Here is a 25,922-nt window from a genome sequence, read left to right as displayed (position 1 = left end):
CACTTTCTTCATTTCCTCTAGAATAAAATAATAGATCACAAAGTAACCAATGTAACAGTAGTTTCTGGTTATTATCGAGTTAGCATTTGGAAGTAAACACTCACAACAGTTTCTGTCGATTAGACCCCTTTTTTTAAAAAAATTTATAACTACGTCTGGTTAGGGGAGGATTTGGCTTGGTAATTGGAATTGATTTAGAATGGTTGATGACAGCCAATTTTTATTAACCAGCTTCTTCAAAGCAAAAGTCCAAGGGCTAATTAAGGAGATTTGGCCCCAGAGCTGGGACTTGTCTTTTTAGAGACCATGGGACTATAGTAACAGATTATGCTTGATTTTTCAAACCATTTACAAACAGTGGACAGTGGACACAATACAGAATTACAATGTATTATGATTCATGGAAAAGTTTGGAGTTTGTATTTATGATTGATGGCCATATCATAAAATTTTTTATAAAGGTATACTTGCCCTGAACTTAGCACATTCGTAAGACCGGCAATTCAACATTGGCGGGAATCAATTAGTTTCAGAAGTCTGTTGTTTATGTTTTTCCCTTTTGCATTTTCACGTGATCTCCTTTTTATGATAATTTGTGCTGTAAGAATTCCCTTTAAAGGAACAAGTGAAAAGCATTTTCAAGCTGATATCCCCAATTAATAGCTATATCCATTTCATTTTATGGTGCAATTGTTATTTTAATTTTCTTACACAGCAATAACAACAAAAAGACTATAGACCAAAAGGGCTTCATTTTTAAATGCATTTGGTATTCTAAAGTACGCTTGTTGGTTTTCTAAAAGTTGATTAAAAATGGATTTCCAAGTGAACACTCAAAAAAAAAAAAAAAATTCCAAGTCAACCAATCATCAATCTGGTCCGAGACATCAATAATCATAAAAGGACCACTTTATGAAGGAACCACTCTCCTTCAATCATAAATGTTATCAACAACACAAAGAGGAAAGTTCAACCAAGGAGAGGAAATGGAATTGCGAGGAAATTAGTTTTGAAAGCAATGTGGTGCGTCCAAATGATAGAAATTTTGGAAACGCTCTGAAGAGCCAACAAAACAACCGTGCAACTTTGTAGCCAAGAAATACTAGTGTGGAACTATAATACATTTTAAATCAATGACCCAATTAGTTACTTTTATCATGTGAAGCTCTTGACAATTATGCAGTTGATTTTTGTTTTTTTTTTTTTTTTGAAAATTAGAAGCCACAACTAGTTACAAGTGGCTTTTGCTAACTACTCTAAGTTATCTGTACCTTGTGACTTTGTACACCAATACGTACTCACTATGTTAGCACTAGTTTAATATATCTAAAGTCTTTTCTAAAGTCATCTAATCATTCTGCCTGTTGGTTTTACTGGTAAAGAATGGTTAGAATATTAGCTACAAGTATATTTTAGTGAATTACCCCAGCTACGTTTTCCATCACTCAGTAGAATTTTCTTGTACAATAAAATAAATGCATCTTCGTCTTAAATATCAATGGATATGGAGCCCAGTATGAAATTGCTTGGAAAAACAAATACTACAAAATCTAACTGAAATTGTATGATAAGAATTTCCTTCTATCAATAAATCAAAAGAGATTCCAAGTCAACATTCATCTTGGTTGGCCATCTCCGTGTGGAAAAAGAACGAAGAAAAGAGAAGAACAGAGTCGTAGGAAGTAGGAATAAAAACAAGATAAGATATTGAGTTGTCTTCCGCTAGTACTATGTTTTTGTGGAGCAGAATTGCTAATTTGACATACTTACCATGTGATGTTTGTAGATGACAATGAAGACTTGCTCAACATCCACACTTCTATCAACACCTATCAGACAATGCAGTCGAACTTTGACATCTTTTGTGATACGGAACGAGAAAACCCGGGTTTAGGAACCCATCATACGTATTCGTTGATAATTGTTTAGGGTTCTTAATTTAGAAGTTAAGCATTATAAAATGGTTGGAATTCTTTTTTATTTTCCAATGTGGGACAAATTGTACTTGTACTGTGAGAATAGTTCATCATTTAACTTCTAATGCATTCGGTTAGCAGCTTCCCCCATCGGAGCCCAATGCCAAAAAAAGAATGGTTTATGGAATTCTGCTGGTTTATTAAACAAAACATCCCAACTCCCAAAACTAATGCAAGAAAGTACAACTTTACTAAAACTAGAAATTGAGATATAAAAACCAGCTAATTTGAAATTAGGCTAGCTCTCATTTGCTGTGAAATTTTGCCAAATTTGATTAAAGTGATTGGTGAGGATAATGAGAATCAGGTAAATCTACTCTGCAGTAGATTCATAATTTTAATTTTTTTGACTATCGAAAAAATCTAAAGTTTAGATGTAGAAGCAAGAATATCAAAAAGTTAATAATCCAAATTTTAGAATTTATAATCAAGAAAAATAATCAATCGAGAATAGCCCTTAATTGGCATGTGCAAGAATCTAAATTTAGTCTACTAGAATGTTTTTCCCACAATGTGTGATTTTGTTGTAATTGACGATCAATTTCAACTATCAGGGTTGGCTTAATGATCAGAGGAGGGCTCTTACGGTCTTCCTACCTCACGTAACTCTTTAGTAATAAGGCTATCTGAAAGAGATAATTCATAAATTAATTTTGGCTTACATACATACATATTGGAGACCTTAGGTCCTGTTCTCTTTACCAACTAAAGAGCCCCTTCTCTGTTTCCTATATATATATCTGGCTTCTTCATCCTTTTTTTTTTTGGTGTAATTCATTCAGTCAATGTTTAACAAGCATGCTCCAATTTCAGTGTTTGGTAGTTTTGTTGTCTCTAATCCTGATTGCCTTCCTTTTGCAGATCCCATATGATTATGATTATATGGTTATGAGGGATGGTCACAGATATGTTTATCGTACCTTCAATTCAAAACACACAAGCTGCGACCATAGCCCATCCACTTGCGTGGGTAATGACATCAATTTACAGTGCCCATTTCAGTTTAGAGGTGATCATCCAAATCTATGCCCTATTGAATTCTCTTGTGAAAATAATCGCACTGTTCTACCCGTAATTGGTGGTAACCATCTGGAGAAACAACAGTATAACTTTTCTGTGGAGCTAAACAGTATTGATTATGAGCAACAAACACTTCGTCTCTTTGATCCTGGGGTGCAAAAGAACAACTGTTCTACTCTGCCAGTGTACTCATTCAAGCCAAACGACGACTTCTACCAAAAGCAAGTTGGGGCTTCTACCATAATGTATATTGATCCCGATGCTGGTTCGTTGGTCTTTGTCAGCTGTCAGAATCCCATGAAATCGAAATATACACCTCTTTATGTAGACACTGCTTCCTGTAATATCACTGCAAATCAGTTTTCAAAAATGAAAGCTCCGTCCAATTATTACAGCTATGTTGTGGTGGGCAAAAATGTGGTGGCATCTGATATTGAAGAGTCGTGCACTGTCTATAAGACAGCTCCGGTAGACCTGCGGTGTCTCCCTAATGTAACAGCAGGAGATATTTCGTTTCAAGACATCCACAATCTTCTGTCCAATGGCCTTGACCTCCGATGGTTAAGAGAGTGGCGGAGCAGGAGACATTTTCCTTGTAAGTACACTGATTTGATGATTTATTAATATGGTGATTGATGATAGCTTATGATGATCTTTAAAAAGTATTCAATACTACTGCTTGAAACTATGTTTTTTGGGAAATTAGTGATACGTTATTGTATCTTGAAAGATTTTATGATCTGCAGTGGTATGTTTGGAGGCTAATTTTGGTGTTACTGCTGTTCAACTTTTTTATTTTTCTTAATAGAACAACCAAAATATTGTTAATGAGTACAACTGTTTATTTCAAAATCATTGGAGGTATGGATAACTGATTAAGAGAGTGCTGCAAAATATAATTTTTAATTTTCAAAGGATAACTCATTAATGCATTGGAGGTGGACCTAGAGTAATGTGAAAGTGTGATTTAACCTATCTCAGTCTTTGCTCGAACTCATTTTCCCCAAAAGAGAAAAAGAAAGATGGAGGAGTGGAATGATTGTGTCTAAAAATGTGGATTTTATTTGGTATGATTGTGTCTCGTTATTGCACTCTTTATAGCGATTAGTACCTTTTTTTTCGAAACGATAATTTTTTATAGCGATTAGTACATATAGAGATAAATTGTTATACTTTTTACAATATTTGGTGTCCACAATCCATAGCAAATAATTAAATGCAAAATTCATGTATATAATAAGAGAATATAAATGTATAACAAATTATGCAAAAAAAAATACAATAATAGTATACAACTACACCTGCCCCAATTTTCCCTAGGTCATCTTCTAATTTAGAAACTGATGACGTGACTTCTTTTTTTTTTTTTTTTGGTCTATTGAGTTGGCCCTGGAAACATACAACCATACATGTATAAGATATATGAAAACATAGTAGTGTTAGTCGTGCGAGTATAAGATGCTAATTTTGTAGCTTCATACAACCATACATATAATATTGTACCTATACTTCTCCGACGGGAGTTCAGAATTTGCAAACCGGTTGAGTGTTTTTGTGGCAGATGAAGTATTTTTGTGTAAGGTTTGTGACAGTAGATCTGACAGTAGATTTGTGATCTTGATAATAATGTTTGAAATCGTATTGCTAATAAACATCTAATTTCAAAGTTACACATTAACTTGTCCGGCCGCTTGCCCTTTTTTTAAGATTAAAAGAATTAATGAATTTAACTCTCGATTTCATACAATTAGAATACCAGAAACCTTCTGTTGGAAATCTTTGTAAGCAAACAAAAGTACAGGAACATTGCTGACTACATTCTCATATATTTTTCAATTTTAGTCTTTTAGATATGCGTGCTCAGTCAAATTAGAGAACATAGATTTTAGACGGGAGGGCGGGTTTTTTTTTTTTTTTTAAGAAAGTTTATTTGTTGTGTGATCCCAACAAACACATGAATTATTGAATTCTCACTTTGAACCATGCAAAACATACATACTTTGAATTTATTCTGCAGTTTGAAACTTATAAACATTTGAGCATCCAATTGGACATTGACTTTGATTTTTGTCCTTGGGCGATATAGGGCTCCCACAAGGGCGAATCAGCGACGCAATTCGATGTGAGTAAACTTATTTCTTTGATATACACACACAAAAAAAAATCATTCTTTAATCAGGCAGACTCTTCATATTTCAGTATTTCCATCATAATCCTATGAGTTTTCTTGTATGAGCAGCTTACCGGTTTATTGGTGTCCCAGCTTTGGGTAAGGCATCTGATTTGTAGTTAACAACTCTGTCCATTTGGAAAATACTAGAAGTCAGTCAATCATTGCTAAAACTTATTGTTTTGTTTTTCTATTTCAGTTTACCTAAATGCAGCAATAAAAGTCATTGGCATTATCCTCTTGTTTGCTTTCCTCCTTTATCGGTATCGTCGGAGGCATTCATCGAGGTATCATACAATCGAAGATTTCCTACAAGCAAACAACAGCCTCATGCCCATTAGGTACTCATACAAAGAAATAAAGACAATGACAAAAAATTTTGAGGAGAAATTAGGTGAAGGAGGCTATGGTTTGGTTTACAAAGGCAAATTGTGCAGTGGAGGTGCAGTTGCTGTCAAGATGCTGAACAAATCAAAAGCTAATGGCCAAGAATTCATCAATGAAGTTGCGACTATTGGAAGAATACACCATGTGAACGTGGTTCGGTTAGTGGGATTTTGTGTTACTGCCTCAAAACATGCTCTAGTGTATGATTACATGCCTAATGGCTCTCTGGATAAGTTAATTTTCTCAAACTGTCAAAATAGTCCTCCACTGAGTTGGAAACAAGTTTGTGAGATTGCAAAGGGGGTTGCTCGTGGCATTGAATACTTGCATCAGGGGTGTGATATGCAAATTCTACATTTTGATATTAAACCACATAACGTCTTACTTGATGAGAACTTTGTTCCAAAAGTTTCGGACTTTGGACTTGCAAAACTTTACCCGATGCAAAAGAGTATTGCAACTCTTACTGCTGCGAGAGGAACATTAGGTTACATGGCCCCGGAGTTGTTCTACAAAAAGATTGGAAGAGTCTCGCATAAGACAGACGTTTACAGCTATGGAATGTTATTGATGGAGATGGCTGGGAGGAGGAGAAATGTGGATGCGCATGCCGAGCATTCAAGTCAAATATACTTCCCTTCATGGATATATGACAAATTCAATCAGGTGGAGGAAATGGAAATCGAAGATCATGCAACTGAAGAAGAAAAAGCGATTACAAGAAAATTGATTTTGATTGTATTGTGGTGCATACAGATGACACCTGAGGATCGTCCTTCAATGAGAGAAGTTTTAGAAATGCTTGAAGGTGATGCTAGAGGCCTAAAATTGCCCCCTAAACCGTTGTTTTACTCTCCAGATTCACCCATATCCATGCAAAGAAGCAGTAATAGTTGTTCTTCTGGCGAGTCAACGGTGCCCCTGTGTAGCTTTGTTGCTTTAGAAATAGAGCAGATGGATGACTAAGTAGTACTTTCAGTGAAAGCTTTGTCTAGTAGATTTGTCTTTCAAACTCTTAAATATGCCACCTACTACCAGATAACATGGCAAACTGAAATATCAGTTTGGTATCAATAAAACTGAAGGGTAGCACCTTGATATATGCTTCATATATAGTAGAAATACCAGCATCAATCTTTGTGTTTACCTTAACAATTTCTACAATTGTGCTCCAGTACATATTTTTTTTCTTAAAGTATTATGTTATCTAAAACGAGCAGTATATCTAAATATTTCCTGCAAATTCATAAGATTGATTTTTTCCAGTAGTGTTGCTGTTACTTGTCAAATCGTTAGTTTAACATAGCCTTGTAGCCTTTTTTCTTTGTGCTTGGATTTTTCCTTCCAAACGTGTATTTCCCTTTCATCAACACGCTGGATTATGAAAGGCCACATCCAGGTGGATGGATCTGTGTTTTGTTCTTTCCTTGTTAGACCTGAGCGGTAAGCATTTAGTTTTTAATGCATTGGTTAACCAGTTTCTATCATTAGAGCCCAAATCTAAAAAAAAAAAAAAAAAAAAAAAAAGTCTGGTTCCCTGAATTCTACGGCTTTATTAGTCAAAAATTCCATCGAGAACTTCAATTCGTGGACCCAAAAATCGATAGTACAAAAAAGAATGACTTGACTAATTAAACCTTGAAATTTGATATTTACTATGTGATTTCAATGAAATTTTGCTCAAGATCCACTTTGGTCAACACCTATACGACAATTGCTCCCAACTTTCCCTCCTTTGCCTTTGGTTACCGCATATCATTTACTCTTTTTTTTTTTCATAGTTGTATATATGATTACAATCGAAATCCACTGGGATGGATACAAGCGAAGTGCATTTGAACATCTTTACAAATAATTCAACAATAACACAAAAAAGGATGAGAACAACAACGTGCACATAGTAAGAAAAGTATTAACGTACTTGTCAGTCTCTTGAACTTGGCAGCGGATAACATATTCTTCATTTGTAAGAGTTAGCTGATTCATGAACCACCTACCTTTAGAGCTCTCCTTGATGCAGGTCAAAGGATCAAATCTCTTAACTTACATTCTTCTTCAAGATTTTCTGAAAATTTCACTAACAAATGTAGAGATATTCGTTTGATTCGGCGGTAGTTTGGTCCCCCCTGAATTCTTTATTGGACCATTTGATCCCACCCTTTCCCCCTATAAAAGAGTAGGAATAAGTATAATATACAATCTATCGTGCCGAAAAAAAAAAGGATAGCTAATTCATGAACTCCAAATTATTGAATAGCAGACGATTGAAGGTATGCACTATTGCTCCTATTCTGAAAAGTTAAGCTTGTTTTCCCAATAATTGCATCATTGTTCCTACTCTGATCTTGATTAAAGTTGAACAGTAGACCACAAAACGTATGGGCCATGACACCTTTGAAAAGTTAAGCTTAATGGCTAGAGGCTCTTGAGTCAATTTTCTCCAACTTTATTGGCAATTCATCTTAATCAGTGAGATCGACATTTTTTCTTAGTGTTGAAAAAAATATGTTTTGAAATTCCATATCTAGACATGCAATTTCACCAAGCCTCCACTAACCATAACTTACGCGTACATTTGTAAACTTACTTTACCTTAGTCTTTTCTCTTTTTCTTTTTGCTTTTTGGTTTTTTGGGGTTAAAAGTCCCCATTCATAAATCATTCTTACACTCAGTGGTGGAGTTAGAACCTGTGGTTAGGAGGCAATTGTCAATGTATAGATTTGTAGAAGAGTTAAATTTTCAGTATGGATGATTGGATACTCTTATATTTCAATTGTTGTTTTAGATTTACAATTAACATCATAGTTGTTTTTAAACTAAAAAAGGATGAATTTTTTTTCTATAAAGCGAATCTATGCAGTATTTTTAGCCCAATATCTTCACTTCTTGTAGCAATTCACCAAGAGCTATTTATCCAATTAATGTTTCACTAAGAAAACTTTTCTAGCATCATATGATTGTTGAAGTACCTTGGATGGTGCCACAATCTAAGCCAGGAGTTGCTTGTGATATGCTGATGAGAAAAGTTTATTCTCATGCTAAACTAAGAATGGAAATTGTGATATATCGTGGACAGTAGCTTCCAATATTCTGTAAAACTATTTCTAATATTTTCTAAATATGAGCAATAAGCCAGTACGTCCAAAAAGTTTTCACTTGACCTCCTTTTATGATAATTTGTGCTGTAAGAATTTCTGTTGGATTTTTCTGCTCAATGTAGCAAATGTTATTTTAATTTTCTTAAGCAGCAATAACAACATAAGGACTATAGACCAAAAGGGCTTCATTTTTAAATGCATTTACCGATCAAAACTACCATCAATGGAGCCCAACAAGAAAAGTCTGCTTGTTGGTATTCTAAAAGTTGATTTAAAATGGATTTCCAAGTCAACACTCAAAAAAAAAAAATTTTCCAAGTCAACGAATCATTAGTCGTGGACCAGACATCAATAATCATTGAAGTATCACTTTATGAAGGAACCTCTCTCCTTCACTTAAAATCTTCCTGTGATAATTATGAATAATAAATGTTATCAACAGCACAGAGAGGAAAGTTCAACCCAGGAGAGGACAAGGAAATTGGAGATTGTATGACTAAAGAGGAAAAAGGAGAGGACAAGGAAATTGGAGACTGTATGACTGAAGAGGAAAACGGAAATGCGAGGAACTTAGTTTTGAAAGCAATGTTTTTGACAGGGAGAAACACTTCGAGAGAGTCCATCAAAGAACCCAATATGTAAATCAGGAATCTAACTCTGATTCAAAAACTTAATTCATTAGGTCTCGAGCCCTTACATATTAATTTCTCTTTCTCTATCTCTCGGGACCAATGTGAAACATAATCTTTTATTCATGAATCTAACAGTTTTGAAAGGAATGCTGGAAAATTTCAAAATGCTCTGAAGATTCAACAGAACAACTGTGCAACTCCGCAGCCAAGAAATACAATAGACTAGCGTGGAACTAAAATACATTTTAAATCAATGACACAATTAATTAATTTTATCTTGTCAAGCTCTTCATAATTATGCAGTTGATTTTTTTTTTCCTGTTGAAAATTAGAAGCCACAATTAGTTACAAGTGGTAATTGCTAACTAATCTAAGTTATCTGTAACTTGTAACTCTGTACATCAATACTCACTATATTAGCACTAGTTTAATATATCTAAAGTCTTCTTCTAAAGTCATCTGATCATTCCGCCTGTTGGTTTTACTGGTAAAGAATGGTTAGGGTATTAGCTATACAAGTACATTTTAGGGAATTACCCCACCTACATTTTCCATCACTCAGTAGAATTTTCCTGTACAATAAAATAAATGCATCTTCGTCCTAAGTATCAATGGATATGGAGCCCAGTATGAAATTGCTTGGAAAAGCAAATACTACCAAATCTAACTAAAAATGTCCGATAAGAATTTCCTTCAATCAATAAATCAAAAAAAGGTTCCATGTCAACATTCAATTTGGTTGGTTATCTCCGTGTGGAAAAAGAACAAAGAAGAAAGAAGAATAGGATTGAAGGAACTAGGAATAAAAACAAGATAAGATATTGAGTTGCCTTCTGCTAGTACCACACGTTTTTGTGGAGCAGAATTGCCAACCATACGTTTGAACTGGCTTTTGGTGTGGACTGACCATTAAGGAGTGATGTTCATGGCGCGGTGTGTAAGCTTTCTGCTTTTAATGTTTTCTGACCAAAATTGATAACTTTCTTTTTTGATCTCGATTTAGCAGACATATTCTTTGTTAAATAGTGATGCAATTTAGGGTGACTCTGAAGATCGTATTTTTTTGCAAGTATTAGATGTTGAGAATTGAAGTGCATCATTTGCTATGCTAAAAATACAACATGAGAATTTACAGTGGTACTATCACAAATACGCCATTAGAAAGTTTTCCACTTAGGCGGTGTGTAACAAGAATAAAGTTGGAAAAATTATATATAACCCCCAATAGTTGGACCCCGAAATTGATAGATGAAAGAATGACCTGACTAATCAATGCCTGCTTCAAAATGCGACAATGACTTTGGCATCTTTTATGATACGGAACGAGAAAACTTGGGTTTAGGAACCCATCGTACATATTGGTTAATAATTGTTTGGGGGTTTTTAATTAAGAAGCTAAGCATTATAAAATGATTGGAAGTCTTTTTTATTTTTTAAAGTGGAACAAGTTTTTTTAAATACACAATTATTCACAACAATAATTACCCTTGTTATCTAATTTGAAAATTCCTAAACAAGAGTCTTTTTGGTTTTGCACTTCGTATAAGGCGAAACCATTTTCCAATTAGGCATTTAGCGTGTGAATTGTGAAAGACGGCATCTAGGTCTAGAGATTTTTTCTCTTTTAAATTTTTTGGATTTACTCGACTTGATTGTCATGTTAGCATCAATTGGGGCTCACAAGAAAAAAATGACTATTCTGCAAGACATTAACGGGTTTGATGTTGTTGGAAAGTTAAAACGTTCAAATGTGGAATATACTCAAATTATTCAATACTCCATTCGATTCCAGGGCCCCAAAAATTATAAAGAGGAAAAGAAAGAGTGAATCACTTTTCTAAACCTGATCTTGATATTTTCAAGTGAACTAATTAGCTTCTCATCAGATATCTTTTTATTCTTTTATTGAATACACTAGTTATCATAATACTGTTTGTGTTTTTCATTAAAATAAAGATAACTTCTTATAACTATATTTAGTTCGTCATGCATCACCATAATGATGTGGCACTGAATTTACAATATAACTTATGTATTAGTAGACTCATTACATGTCTAATTTTCCTTTTTCTTCACTTTTCTCTTTTCAGGGTTAAAGTCCCAATTCATAAATCTATGTTGGACTGCTTAAAAGAAATCATCAAAAATCTAGTTTGGAGCTTTGATATGGAAGGTGAAGGCCACATCCAGGGTGGCAGGTCAATTCATTTTCTTCAATTTAATTTGCTACTTATTTTCTAGTATTTTGATGAATGAATATTGAAAGAAAATGTATTAACGTCTCTTCATTTTCATGCTAACAAGAAAAATATGTTTTTCTTACAAAACATCAATAAGTGAAGAGTAGGCAGGAAAATAAAAAAGAACAAAGACTATGAACCAAGTTTAGATTGAACTCCCGCAGAACTTAAAAAACAAAAAAAAAAAAAAAGGCTCAAATTGGACTTGTTCTGTGAGAGTAGTTCATCATTTAACTTCTAATGCATTGGGTTAGCAGTCTCCTCCATTGCAGCCCAATGCCAAAAAAAGAATGGTTTATGGAATTCTGCTGGTTTATTAAACAAAACATCTCAACTCCCAAAACTAATGGAAGAAAGTACAACTTTACTAAAACTAGAAATTGAGATACAAAAACCTGCTAATTAGAATTTAGGCTTGTTCTTGTATGCTGTGAAATTTTGCAAAATTTGATTAAAGTGATTGGTGAGGATAATGAGATCAGGTAAATCTACTCTGCAGTAGACTCATAATTTTAATTTTTTTGCCTATTGAAAAAATCTAAAGTTTTGATGTAGAAGCAAGAATATCAAAAGGTTAATAATCCAAATTTTAGAATGTATAATCAAGAAAAATAATCAATCGAGAATAACCCTTAATTGTCATGTGCAAGAGTCTAAGTTTAGTCTACCTGAGTGTTTTTCCCACCAAGTATGATTTAGTTGTAATTGACGATCAATTATCAACTATTAGGGTAGGCCTAATGATTAGGGGAGGGCTCTTAGGGCCTTCCCTGTCTCATGTAACTCTTTAGTAATAAGGCTATCTGAAAGAGATAATTCATAAATTAATTTTGGCTTACATACGTACATATTGGAGACCTTAGGTCCTGTTCTCTTTACAACTAAAGAGCCCCTTCTCTGCTTCCTATATATATATATATATATATATATATATATATATATATATATATCTGGCTTCTTCATCCTTTTTTTTTTTGGTGTAATTCATTCAGTCAACGTTTAACAAGGATGCTATTTTTTTTTAAAAATAAAAGCTTTTATTGCCCAATCAGAAGCTTACAAGCCGAGACCAGGATCGGTCATCACGACGATCCTTTGATAAGCCTAATAGAAGGAAAGCCTAGCATATTCAGCCTAACTTCCCCTCTTGCCAGCTGTGGAAGAGAGCAGAATTGGTGATACACCCTCACATGATCCTGCGGATGCAAGATACCTATATTAGCTAAGATTTATGCAAAATTTTGAGAGATTTATGCGTCAATCGAAGAAGGCTAAGGGGAGATGAAAGGGTCATCGTGGGGGAGAATGTGTCAGCGGTTCTACAAAGGAAACTCCCACCCAAGTGCGGGGATCCAGGTAGGTTTACTGTCCCATGTAGGATAGGTAATACTTTGATTAGGAATACCCTGCTGGACTTAGGAGCATCGATCAACGTAATGCCTAAATCTATGTATGATTCTCTGAACCTCGGTCCATTAAAAGAAACTGAAATAATAATCCAATTAGCTGACCGAACAAATGCATATCCTGATGGGTTGGTCGAGGATGTGGTGGTTAAAATTAATGAATTGGTATTCCCGGCTGACTTTTATGTACTTGACATGGATGATGACCATTCTCCCGACCTTCACCTTTGCTATTAGGTAGACCCTTTTTGAGTACAGCTCAGACAAAAATTGACGTTAATAAGGGTATATTGTCCATGGAATTTGATGGAGAACTAGTCCACTTTAATATTTTTGATACAATGGAACATCCTATTAACTCTCACCCTGTGTTTACTATTCATGCTATTAATCCCTCTGTGCAAGAATTTTCTGAGTTTGCTTGTAGGGATAAATTCAAATTTACTGAGAACAAGTATAAGAGGATGAAAGCACTGTATGAGGTGAAAAGGAGTAGAAAATTAAGGAAGAAGGCTGCACTCAAAAGCTATTTGGATCTTGGAGGAGGGCCACCGATTTCCAGGAAAATTGACTTACACCCAGAATGAAGAGTGGTGTTCAATGTCTAGCCAAAGACATTAAAGAAAGGCGCTCATTGAGAGGCAACCCAATCTCTTTTAATTGTTTGTTTGGCTTTGTGTGATAGTTTCAATATGTTTTCGTTGAGTTTGGATTGGTTTCGGGCTTGAATTTTCGTTTTTGGTGAGTTGTAGGTGTCTATCTGACTCGGCGCGCCCGCGTCATGTCGCAGGAAGAGCTCATGGTCAGAGAACTCTCTTGCCCTCATGACGTGCCCGCGTCATGACGTATGGAGAGCTCAATCGTTAGAAAGGGTTTCGGTCCTCTTGACGTGCCCGCGTCAAGTCCCATGGAGAGCTCATGGTCAGAGAGCTCTCTTGCCCTCCTGACGTGCCCGCGTCAGTCACGTTCGCGGGAATGGTAAGGATTCAATTTTCAAAAAAAAAAAATTTTTTTGATTACTTGTTAACTTCTAATTTTTAACTTCGAAAATGACCTATGCTCATAATAAGATTAAAAAAAAAATTTTAATACCAAAAAAAAAAACCCAATTTCTTTTTCTTCTTTCCTTCTTTTCTTTCTTTTTCTTTCTTTCTTTCTCTTTTCTTTCTTTCTTCTACTCTGTTCTCCTGCTGGTCCGCCGCTCCCTGCTAAACGTGTGCCTCCAGCTCAGTGACCACCGCTCGTGCCGCCATCAGATCTCCTCCAAAGTCGCAGCCTCCTGCCCTCGGCCGCGCGCCACTAGCTAGCGCACAACCCAGCTTCTCAGCCACACGCGACAGCCAGCCCCCCATGCCGTCTTTCCTTTTCATCAACATGGTGAATTTGAGCTAGCCCAAGTTCACTTATGCTTTACAATCTTTAAATTTGAAATTTCATTAATTTTATGGATTTAACAAGCAATCTCTCATAATTTCAATGACGCAATAAGAAAATATAGTATTTTCTCTAATTGATCTACTAATAGATTAAAATACATCATTAAATCACTACAAGAAAATTGTGTTTCTGTGACAGGCGAAAGTCGTCACTAAAAATTCAGAAGTCGTCACAAAAAAAGTCAGTGACGACTTTTACTGCTGTCACAGAGCTGTCACTAGTTCTATGTCACAAAAGGGGGTCCATGTGACGACTATTGAAAGTCGTCACAAACGATTTCGCTTTTGTGATGACTCTTGTCGTCACTCATTGTTGTACATTGTGTGACGACTTTTATTGTCACTAAGCTGGCTAAATTCTTGTCATAGTCAACCCTTGGAGTTGTCACATTATGCTTTCGTTCAGTGACGACTTTTGTTGTCATTGTTTTCCATCCATAAAAAGTGACGACTTTCTGGTGTCACTAGTGAAACTTGTTGGCAGTGACAACTTTTTTATTGTCATTTATTTTTTTGTAAAAAGCAATAATCTAATGTTAATTACGCAACATAGCTGCCAACAATCACAAAACGTTCATTGAGTAGCAAGGAGAAAAAAAAAGCCAACATACGAAAAGAAAGCCAACATTCATTTCTAATAGAAGATCAACCCAAATACATATATATATATATATATATATATATATATATATATATATATATATATATATATATATATATATATAAATGTTGCCTCAAATGAGTCATAAACCATGCACCATCCAAAATAAGTCATTCAGTTACAATACTAGTGATTTCCCATCCTCAATAGAGAGTAGTAAAGTTCTATACAAAAATATGAGCACGATTCCCATCTAGAACAAAACATGAGCACGATAGGCCTTGTAGTCTTCAATTCAAAAACCATCTTCACAGTAATGACTGGCTTCTTCTTCTTGGGAATCGTGTTAGAACCTACACGTTACCAAAATTGAAGCAATGAGCACTGGTGTTAAAACTGGAACTACACTTCTAGATAGGCACCATATTATAAAAACTAATGTCACTCTAATTTGAAATTATAGCAATCTAAGTAAATTGCTTAACACAAAAATAAAGTGAAATTATAGCAAATAAGACATTGAATGTATATTCTGTGAAATATAGAATAAAATACAAACACAATAAATATCTGCATGTTCACAAATATATATGCAATAACAATAACAATAACAACAATAAAATTCTAAAATCATTGAGAGCCTAGATGATCGTGAACCACACAGTATATCAAGAAAAAAAACACACACACACACACAATCACAGGTGCCTCTTTTTCCTTAGCACAAAAAAAAAATTCTGATACAGAAAAATTTAGATGAGTTCGACAAAGAAAAAAGTGGAATACATCCCAACGTTCAAACACATGTGCTTTAAAAACACTAAAGTTTTGGTTGCAACATCCAGCACCTCAATGGCTGTAATTAAACATGAACAAGATTTCAAGCACCTAAATCAGCCTCAAGCAACTCAATTGCATTAAACAGGAATCAGATTTGGTGGAACCAGATTTCAAGTGCCATCAAGCAACTAAATTGACATCAAGCAACCCAATTGTATTAAAAATGAATCTCTATTTTGTAGAACCAGGATTCAAGTGCCTCAATTGTAATAACTATAAAGAGCAAACAATTTATTTATACCACAAAAGAAATTAGACATCCAGGCAAATGATGAAATACATTCCTAAGCACAATATGCCAAAGTAAAGACCATATTCATACCTCTTGAACCAGCAATAAACAAAGCAGACTGAACAAAGAAAATCATGTACCCAGGATACAATCCCTGCGACACAACAGATACATTTAATTATGTAATGAGGTGATATTCAGATTATTTATTATCTAAAAAAAGGGGGAAAATGAAAGGTCATATGGCTAGTGGACATGTTGCGTCTCAAGGGAAGGGAGAAGTATTATCACCAAAATTGGGGTAACAAAGATGCATTTGCTTTCAGATGGCAATAATACAAAGGATAATGCAATTAGGAAGAAAATGACCTGGGGACTATTATCAAAGAATATAAGCATCAAACACAGGTCATCATAACAGCCCGAGATCAGAGCATCAAAGATATAAAGGAATGTGGAAACACATATTAAATACAAATATAAATTGAAAACATGCCTTCTTCTCTTTATTGCATTTGACAAAGTTTCCATGATGTTAAACATGGTGATAATCAGGAAGCCAAGAACACAACCAAGACTTTATCCCATTCAATCTCACCCTTGTACATCAGCCCTTTACTTCTATTCTACCCTTTTTTGGTCATGCTCTTCCATAAGCAGCAAGACCACATATTAATTAAATTACTAACATTCCACTGTGGTTTTAGTCCATCTTTTCCTCCAGCCTGCAATTGTCGTCCTATAACTCTTTCCAACATTGCAACTTTTGATTATATGGAAACATCCGGATTTCCATATCAATTTGTTAAGTTATCTTCCAAAGATAACAACTATATTCTTTTCTTATATCACAATAAAATCAGTAAATAGGACCAAATGGATGGCACCAAAATGTGCTCCATGCAGCTCAAGAAACAACAACATATTGCATCGACCAATATTCCTGATTCAGGAAAGCCAAGTATATAGCCAAATCATAGAAGATGGCCAACACAAGCAATCAAGTTTTATTTGCCAGTACCCTACAGAATCATGTTGTTGAAATTGTTAGCATGCACAGGTTATCAAAACTAATTAGACCATGCAAGAAAAATAAGCTGCCCTTGTTCGATTCAGCTTTTCTGAAGCTGATTAGAAAAGGTGATCATCCAAAAGGTGAACTCCAAAAATTTGGAATTACGTTTCACTTTTAAAATTTCTCCAACCTAAAAAGCTGTTTTCAAAACTAACTAGAAGACTGCTCCTCATAAATAGCCTTTCTGCATAAAATCGATTCTGTTACTCAGATGCTTTTAGCTTAAAAGAAACTATAATTAGCTGATTTTAAGAAACCAAGAAGAGAACCTGTATTTAGCTAATTAATATATATTTTACAATAAGGACCCATGCACCTGTTAGGAACATAAATGCTTAACTTCCATGAATACAACTACTACCAATTCCGATAGTGATATATGATCAGAAATATAATACTAAACTAATGAAACCATGTCTTCTCAAAAGAAAGGAAATGAAAGAAAAAAACTATAGCTTATACTTACATGCCATACAGCACTGACAGTTTGCGTAGCCAGCAACTGAAAGAAACCAGCTTTCTTACCATCCTGGACAAGCCGCTCATATACATCTAAAAAACAAAATGGAGATCAGGCACCAATGTTGCTTCTAGCTTTGCTTCCAAATTTGTGTAATACAAGATGGAAAGCATGACATGCATGATAATATGAGCTTATACATAGAGGAATTAGCTTACGAGATGGATATCAAGCTCATAAATTTGGTTCTTGCAGCAGCGAGCAAAAGAGTAGTTCCTTAATACTTGTGACCTCTCCAGAGGTCTAATTACCATGGCCTTGAAAAGTTATGTTCACTTAAAATGTTGTTGCATTTAACTCTAGTAAGGAGGAAAATTAAGGCATTATATTCTTATCATTGATGAAGTTCCTTGACTCTCATAGATGGTATTGAAGCCGATAACATGAGGAACAAGAACAGTAATCTGCTCTCAAGCGAAGCAGATAGCTCAAATATCCAACTCAATTGCAGATGATAAGAGTGCATTTCTAAAATGTATCATTCAATCTCAACTAACCACATGATTCTTCATGACTAAAATTTAAGATATATCTACAATTTCAGCTCCAAACCCTTAGATAAAATAACTTTGTATATTAAGCATGTCTTCTTAAGTATGATAACCATGTAATTTATTAGATAAGTGCTACAAACTCCTTTCTCGATCTGGTTAAGTTAATAAAGTTCCAGATATAGTTATAAAGCCCTCCCTTTGATTTGCGCACTTCAAACCCCTTGCCAGCCCCCCAAAACCCCACGCCTCCTAAAATGCCCATGTAGATATATCATATGTCATTTATGTCAAATGTGGGTCAACAGTAAGCCATAAGCTAGCTTTACTTCCACAACATAATACACAAGGTCTAGAAGAAAATTTAACTCACAATGCCCTAACACTGTTCATACTCCAGATCGCAAGTGTTTCGGATGCGATTTGGCCAAGAGTATTACCTTCCCCACTGCTAATTAACAATCTAGTTCATAAATTAGTCTTTACAATAGAAGGCTGAGCAGCTTTTGAAAGCAAAAAAAAAAAAAAACACATACCGCACATACCGCACAATTCCCCGTCACGAAGCTCGGCCGTCTGGTGAAGGACGGCCAAATTCGCTCATTGGAGCAAATCTATCTTCACTCTCTCCCAATCAAGGAGTACCAAATCATTGATACTCTGGTCGGCCCTTCGTTGAAGGATGAGGTTATGAAGATCATGCCGGTCCAGAAACAGACCCGAGCTGGTCAGAGGACCCGGTTCAAGGCCTTTGTGGTGGTCGGAGACGGAAACGGCCATGTGGGATTGGGTGTCAAGTGTGCTAAGGAAGTGGCGACTGCGATTCGTGGGGCTATTATTTTGGCTAAGTTGTCTTTGATTCCGGTGAGGAGAGGATATTGGGGGAATAAGATCGGGAAGCCCCATACTGTGCCGTGTAAGGTTACCGGGAAATGTGGGTCTGTTACTGTGAGAATGGTTCCGGCGCCAAGGGGAGCTGGAATTGTAGCTGCTAGGGTTCCTAAGAAGGTTCTTCAATTCGCTGGTATTGAGGATGTTTTTACCTCTTCCCGTGGATCTACCAAAACCCTCGGCAACTTCGTCAAGGCTACTTTTGAATGTCTGTTGAAGACTTATGGGTTCCTAACCCCCGACTTCTGGAGAGAAACTCGCTTCACATAGTCTCCATACCAAGAGTTCACCGATTTGCTGTCAGCTAAGCCCACTGCGAAAATTGCCTATATAGAGGACTCTGCTCCTGAGAGGGTTGAGGCCCAAGTTTTGCTAGGTGTTTATGAAATACTAGATAAACTGTTTGAAGTTTGGTCTTTCTTTTGAGTACTGCCAAGGTGTTCTGTTTCTTGATATACTTGATGGTTTTATTTGTAGCACATCATTGAATTTGGTGTCAAAAAATATATATATATATATATCATTTGTATTTTGCTAATACGTAATGAATAGGGGCTAAATTATAAAATTAGGGTGTCATATCTTCTGTGTTTTTGCTCATATAAAAGAATTGGGGGCTAAATAATAAAATTAGGGTGCCATAGTAGAATTAGTGAAATTTGATGAAAATACTATAGAATTGCTTATATACAGTATAGCACTTCTTACTCATGCTTATCCTACTCTTTGTCTATTACTTAGTTTTTATAATAAATTAAAAGAAACATGTAATGAAATATTCTGTTAAATGTGTTACAACTCTCAATCTTATTGCATGACAGATATTTTACTGAATAATTTTATTTCGTATATACCCATTCCATATGAAAATAATTATTACTTATGATGTATTACACGTTATACTAATCTTTCACAGTGCTAACATTAGACTACAAATTATATTCAATTACACTTTTTCAAATTATTTCAGTTATTGATTTTTGGGAGTTGTTATAAGTAATAATAAACAATTCATGAAAAAAATTTTATGCTCAGACATGTCTATTATGTCAACTTAGCAAAAATTACAAATATCTAAAAATAGTTTGTTATTATATCATTTGCATTTTGTTAATACATAATGAATAGGGGCTAAATTATAAAATTAGGGTGTCATATCTTCGGTGCTTTTGCTAATATAAAAGAATTGGGGGCTAAAAAATAAAATTAGGGTGTCATAGTAGAATTAGTGAAAGTTGATGAAAATACTGTAGTATGCAGTGATGCAAAAAGTTGTCACAAAATTGGAACCGGGTAGACTTTCAATGACAACAAGTTATGTTGTCACTGTAGAGAGAGCGTTTGTGACGACTTTACTTGAGTTGTCATAAAATCATTTCCCGCGGCATCAAATGAGATGCGCGCCAACTATTTCGTGACGAGTTGAGAATGACAACTTCCAATGTTGTCACTGATTATGCTTGTGCTGTACTCATCTGTGATGACACCTAATGTCGTCACTGAATTAGGTTATCTGTGACAAGATTTTTGTTGTCACATAAATTTTTGTCACTGAAAAATATATTTCTTGTAGTGAATGAAAAGCTTTAAATAAAATTTTTTATTACAATTGGCCTGATTAAATTTTTTTTTAAGTGTAAGTGGAATGTATCGAATTCGAAATCTCTCACTTACACTCACTCCTCCAGCTATATTAAGTTGAATTTTATATGACTATCTTACATTGATATATGTCCTTTATGTGATACCTTACAGCCTATAGATGTACAAATTACTATAGGATTTAGCTAAAGAAATGCATACATCAACAAAATGTTGTACATATCAAAGTGGGCTGAGACTGGACATGGCTAAACCTTTCATAGCCTAATCTTGGCTCACTTTGAAAACTTTTAGATTTCTTAACCCGCCAAGGTTGATATGGCTGGGGTTGGATTGCCTAAGATCAACTCACTTTGAAATTGAGCATCAATAATAGGCCCAAAAATTGAACCCTGCTTGATCTTATATTAAGCTCAGCCCTAGTTTGGGTGGAATAAATATAGCAAACTCATTTTTTTTCGCAATGATAACAGTTGTTTAATCTATTCTATCCTAAGGAGACTTGTGTGTCAGGGGCTAGTAGGTATGTAGATCTGACTAGACCAAGAGGGTGTTATGGCTTGATCTTATATTAAGCTCAGCCCTAGTTTGGGTGGAATAAATATAGCAAACTCATTTTTTTTTTTTCGCAATGATAACAGTTGTATAATCTATTCTATCCTAATCTACAGGGAAGGGGAGCCTAAGAAGGCTTGTGTGTCGGGGGCTAGTAGATATGTAGATCTGACTAGACCAAGAGAGTGCTATGGCACCTCCCTTGGATTTTTTTTTTTTTTTTTTTTGCTGCAGGTGAGGTTTGAACTCCCCACCTATAATCCAAGGAGAGATTTAAGTCCCTCCCTGTTGACCACCGAGCTAAGCTCAGTGGTTTGATTCGGCACTATTGACACTCCTACTGCTATGGCAAGTGAAATATAATATCATCGTAATACCAGCTCATAGCTCTCAGCCATTTATTGTTGATTGCAAATCTCCCTCCGTAATGAACTTTTTTTTTTTTGCAAATTTAATTGGCAAAGAACCTTAACTGCGGTAGGCAGTAATAGACTCTATTACTTATGAAAAATTTTATTATAGTCTACACTAACTACTTGAATAACTGCTTAATAAATCTAGTAGTTGAGGGTTATTATCACTTTACCACTTAATGTTTGGTGCTACTATGAATTTTTCTCTGAACGTTACTTGTTAGTCACTTTATCTTCAAAATTAATGGTCAAACTTAATGGAGTCTGTTAATTGAAGTGAAAAGACATGTTTAACCCTTAAAATTATTATCACTTTACCCCCCATAAAACTATAGCCTCAATATCAATCTACCCGCTAAAGTTATTCTTCAGACAATTTATTCCGCTATTAAACCAATTTAGGAAGTTAAAAATTTTAGAATAAAGTAGCCTCCTCTTTGTATAATAAAAATAATAAAAAATTTAGAGTGTCTCTTCTTCTTTTTAGTATCAAGAAAAAAAAGTTAAAACATTAATTTCTTTCGTCTTGGCAATCTTGTTAATATTGGAAAAAAAATTAGAAAGATAGGGGGCAGAGAAAGGGAGAGAACTCAATTCTTTTTTTTTAAATACAAATACGAAAGAATTCAATGTTTTTATTATTTTAAAATTACTTTACTTTTTAGTCTACCACCCAATTCCAATCCTAATTCCAATGATGTTAAAGTAATATGATAATATTAGATTCTTCCTTATTTTCTTTCCTGGCAAAATCTAATTTTTTTGTTTCTTTCTCTCCTATCTCTTTTTTTTTCTAGTATGAATAAGTGTGAAAAAAGAAATTTAAGAAAACTCTTTAATTTTTGTGTTTTTTAAACTCTTAGAGTGAAAAAAGGAAGAATAACCATTCTAACTTTTTTTTATTTTTAATTATATACAAAAAAGGGGTAAATACATTTAAAAATTTTTGAACATACTGGTTAGATTAACGACGGGGAAAAATATCTAGAAAATAATATTAGAGAGTAAAGCGATTATATCACTATAATTAAAGGGATAAAGTGATAATAATAATATAGTAAAGTTACTGTATCACTATAATTCAGGTTTGAGGGAAAGAGCAGTTTTCTCTGTCTGGATAAATGGTTTGGTGTCAAGTCTACGCCTGACTGTGTTTTCCATAAGTTGTGTTTTGAATCTGTCAGGAAATTGCTTTGAGAATGACTTGTGATGACTTGCAACAGTCGATCATTGACTGACCTGAGCTCATATTCTACTTTGACGAATTTATTTTTCTGCACATCCTTCATTTCCTCTAGAATAATATAATACATCACAAAGTAACTAGTGCAACAGTAGTTTCTAGTTAGTATCGAGTTAGCATTTGGAAGTAAACATTCACAACAGTATCTGTTGATTAGACCTTTTTTCTTTTAAATTTATAACTACGACTGGTTAGGGGAGGATTTGACTTGGTAATTGGAATTGATTTATAAAAGTTGATGACAGTCAATTTTATTAACCAGCTTCTTCAAAGCAAAAGTCCAATGGCTAATTAAGAAGATTTGGCCCCAGAGCAGGGACTTGTCTTTTAGGGACCATGGGACTATAGTAACAAATTATGCTTGATTTCTCAAACCATTTACAGACAGTGGACATGGACACAATACAGAATTACATTGTACCATCTTGGAAGACACCACGAAAGTTGGTAGAACTCACAGATAAATTATACCCAATTTGTACATGTAAGAGTTTGGAGTTTGTGTTTATGATTCACGAATGGCAAATTAAATTGATCTGAGGACTCTACGAAGCCACTATAAATATGGATCTGTTGGTATAGAAATAGACCAAATTCACTTTAAATATGTTAATTTCAGCCACTTGTAAATTGTAATCTAGGTATACTTGCCCTGAACTTAGCACATTGGCCATTCGTAAGACAGGCAATTCAACTTGTGCAAAAATGTTTTATTTGCCCTTGTCGGAATCAATTAGTTTCAGAAGTCTGTTGTTTATGTTTAATGAACTCATTAATGAGTTCAGTGGCAAGTTTTCCGACTTGGTCAATGTTTGGATACCGAGGTTCCTAGGTTAAAGTATCAAATTAAAGAAGAAAATTATAATTAATCATCAAACGATGGCTGTACATTAATATATATGTTGATTAACTAAGCACACAACCATGAGACTCGAAACAACTTATTTTACTACCAGAACAATGCCCTAATTAACATCACTGTCATGGTCATATCATAAAATTTTATCCTTACAGGTTCAAGAAATTGCACCGTTGGTTTCAAGATAAGCACAACTTTGATGAACCGTGTTAATGTGGGTTCTTGCTCTGGTGCCAAATCGCTTTAGTTAATCCTTAGCCCTTTTTTTTTCCCCACGAAAAATGTTTTGAATATATCAATCTGGGCCATGTTGAGCAGCTATAACATGTAATTGACTATAACATGCCAATTGGTGAAGTCCACCCCACGAGTCTTCGTGTCTTCAGGACCACATGCTGCTGATAATGAACTAAACCGTCCAAGTACAAAGTCACAAGACTTCACTCAAAGGCAGACCTGCGGATTTTAGTATCTTCACACTTAATCAATTACTCAGCGGTCACTAATATGTTACAAGTGCAGATTTTGGTAGTGTTAGTCTCCCTTGCCTGCATTTCCTGTCTCAAGATTTCCTGAAACATTTCCAAAGATAGTTTAGCTCCCTCAAATTCTCAACAGCTTAGTTGGATTCATTCTCATCCCCTCCCCCTAGTTTGGGATCAATTATAAAATGTCGTACTCAAAAAGTCTCCCTTGCTCAGCTCGGATAATTTTGTCGGTAACATTTGCTACATACCGGGTGATCGTCACTGGACTTCAAAAAAATGACCCGTGATCATATTCTTTTTTTTTTTGGGTTATATTAGTACTTGACTTTGCAGTGTATTATTTTTATTATTGTTGTTGTTACCATTATTATTAATATTTACGGTGATCATATTCTTCACTTCTTGTAGCAATTCGCCAAGAGCTATTTATCCAATTAATGCTTCAATAAGAAAACTTTTCTAGCATCATATGATTGTTGAAGTACCTTGGATGGTGCCACAATCAAAGCTAGGAGTTGCTTGTGATATGCTGATGAGAAAAGTTTATTCTCATGCTAAACTAAGAATGGAAATTGTGATATATCGTGGACAGTAGCTTCCAATATTCTGTAAAACTATTTCCAATAAGCTTCAATTGACCTCCTTTTTACGATAATTTGTGCTGTAAGAATTCCCTTTAAAGCAGCAAGTGAGAAGCATTTTCAAGTTGACATCCCCAATTAATGGCTATATCCGTTTGCTATAGATTCTATTGGATTTTTGTGCTCACCCTAAGTTTCATTTTACGGTGCAATTGTTATTTTAATTGTCTTACACAGCAATAACAACAAAAGGACTATAGACTAAAAGGACTTCATTTTTAAATGCATTTACCCATCAAACTTGTTGGTATTCTAAAAGTTGATTAAAAATGGGATTCCAAGTCAACTCTCAAAAATTTTCCAAGTCAACTAATCATCAATCATGAACCCAGACAATAATAATCATAAAAGGATCACTTTATGAAGGAACCTCTCTCCTTCACTTAAAATCTTCCTGTGATAATTATGAATCATAAATGTTATCAACAGCACAAAGAGGAAAGTTCAACCAAGGAGAGGACAAGGAAATTGGAGATTGTATGATTGAAGAGGAAAATGGAAATGCGAGGAACTTACTTTTGAAAGCAATGCTTTGAAAGCAATTATAGAAATTTTCGAATGCTCTGAAGATTCAACAGACCAATTGTGCAACTCTGTAGCCAAGAAATGGAGTAGACTAGTGTGGAACTAAAATACATTTTAAATCAATGACACAATTAGTTAATTTTATCATGTCATGCTCTTCATAATTATGCAGTTGATTTTTTTGTTTTGAAAATTAGAAGCCACAACGAGTTACAAGTGGTAATTGCTAACTAATATAAGTTATCTGTAACTTTTAACTTTGTACACCAATACTCACTATATTAGCACTAGTTTAATATATCCAAAGTCTTCTTCTAAAGTCATCTGATCATTCCGCTTGTTGGTTTTACTGGTAAAGAATGGTTAGAGTATTAGCTACAAATACATTTTAGTGAATTACCCCAGCTACATTTTCCATCACTCAGTAGAATTTCCTGTATAATAAAATAAATGCATCTTCGTCCTAAATATCAATGGATATGGAGCCCAGTATGAAATTGCTTGGAAATGCAAATAGCCAAATACTATATGTGAGGTAGGAGTTCAAGGGTTCAAATCTTGCCTCCTGCCAAGCTATTAT

At 34.7% G+C, this 25,922-nt stretch overlaps 2 protein-coding genes and 1 long non-coding RNA gene across 5 annotated transcripts; 1 reads left to right on the top strand and 2 right to left on the bottom strand.

Moving 5' to 3' along the window:
* The first annotated feature begins 2,685 nt into the window (after positions 1–2,685).
* Positions 2,686–6,664, top strand: LOC113698529 (rust resistance kinase Lr10-like). Of its 2 annotated transcripts, XM_027218376.2 has the most exons (4): positions 2,686–3,591; positions 5,083–5,118; positions 5,236–5,265; positions 5,366–6,664. In XM_027218376.2, exons 1-4 carry the CDS (start codon positions 2,775–2,777, stop codon positions 6,517–6,519), a joined length of 2,037 nt encoding a protein of 678 aa, XP_027074177.1. In that variant the 5' UTR covers positions 2,686–2,774; the 3' UTR covers positions 6,520–6,664. The 2 variants fall into 2 exon arrangements, with proteins under 2 accessions (XP_027074177.1, XP_027074178.1); XM_027218377.2 differs by lacking the exon at positions 5,236–5,265.
* LOC140010146 (uncharacterized) lies at positions 4,307–5,475 on the bottom strand. Its single transcript, XR_011817404.1, has 2 exons — positions 5,371–5,475; positions 4,307–5,294 (listed from the first exon to the last, which is right to left on the bottom strand). It is a non-coding gene; the product is annotated as an uncharacterized lncRNA (long non-coding RNA).
* Positions 6,665–15,105: 8,441 nt separating the features above from the next.
* LOC113699960 (lysophospholipid acyltransferase 2-like) lies at positions 15,106–19,484 on the bottom strand. 2 transcript variants are annotated; one of them, XR_011817403.1, is made up of 4 exons: positions 18,671–19,482; positions 17,581–17,666; positions 16,130–16,193; positions 15,106–15,320 (listed from the first exon to the last, which is right to left on the bottom strand). XR_011817403.1 is itself a non-coding variant. In XM_027220321.2 (4 exons), the coding sequence occupies exons 1-4, from the start codon at positions 18,666–18,668 to the stop codon at positions 15,154–15,156; spliced, it is 324 nt and encodes a 107-aa protein (XP_027076122.2). In that variant the 5' UTR covers positions 18,669–19,484; the 3' UTR covers positions 15,106–15,153. The 2 variants fall into 2 exon arrangements, 1 of the variants encoding a protein (XP_027076122.2); XM_027220321.2 differs by having other exon boundaries at positions 18,662–19,484.
* Between the last annotated feature and the right edge of the window lie 6,438 nt (positions 19,485–25,922).

This window comes from Coffea arabica, chromosome 7c (genome assembly GCF_036785885.1).
Source record: "Coffea arabica cultivar ET-39 chromosome 7c, Coffea Arabica ET-39 HiFi, whole genome shotgun sequence".
NCBI classification, from domain to species: Eukaryota; Viridiplantae; Streptophyta; class Magnoliopsida; order Gentianales; family Rubiaceae; genus Coffea; species Coffea arabica.
The sequence above is the reverse complement of the archived record's forward strand: the minus strand, read 5'-3'. Positions and strand labels throughout refer to the sequence as shown.

Coding starts and splice junctions, on each gene's coding strand:
- LOC113698529 (XM_027218376.2), top strand. CDS start 2,775: ATGCTCCAATTTCAGTGTTTGGTAGTTTTGTTGTCTCTAATCCTGATT. Junction 5,119..5,235: donor AATCAGCGACGCAATTCGAT/GTGAGTAAACTT, acceptor TTGTATGAGCAG/CTTACCGGTTTATTGGTGTC. Junction 5,266..5,365: donor TATTGGTGTCCCAGCTTTGG/GTAAGGCATCTG, acceptor TTTCTATTTCAG/TTTACCTAAATGCAGCAATA.
- LOC113699960 (XM_027220321.2), bottom strand. Junction 16,194..17,580: donor CTGTCAGTGCTGTATGGCAT/GTAAGTATAAGC, acceptor GTTGTGTCGCAG/GGATTGTATCCTGGGTACAT. Junction 15,321..16,129: donor GTTTATTGCTGGTTCAAGAG/GTATGAATATGG, acceptor GGTAACGTGTAG/GTTCTAACACGATTCCCAAG.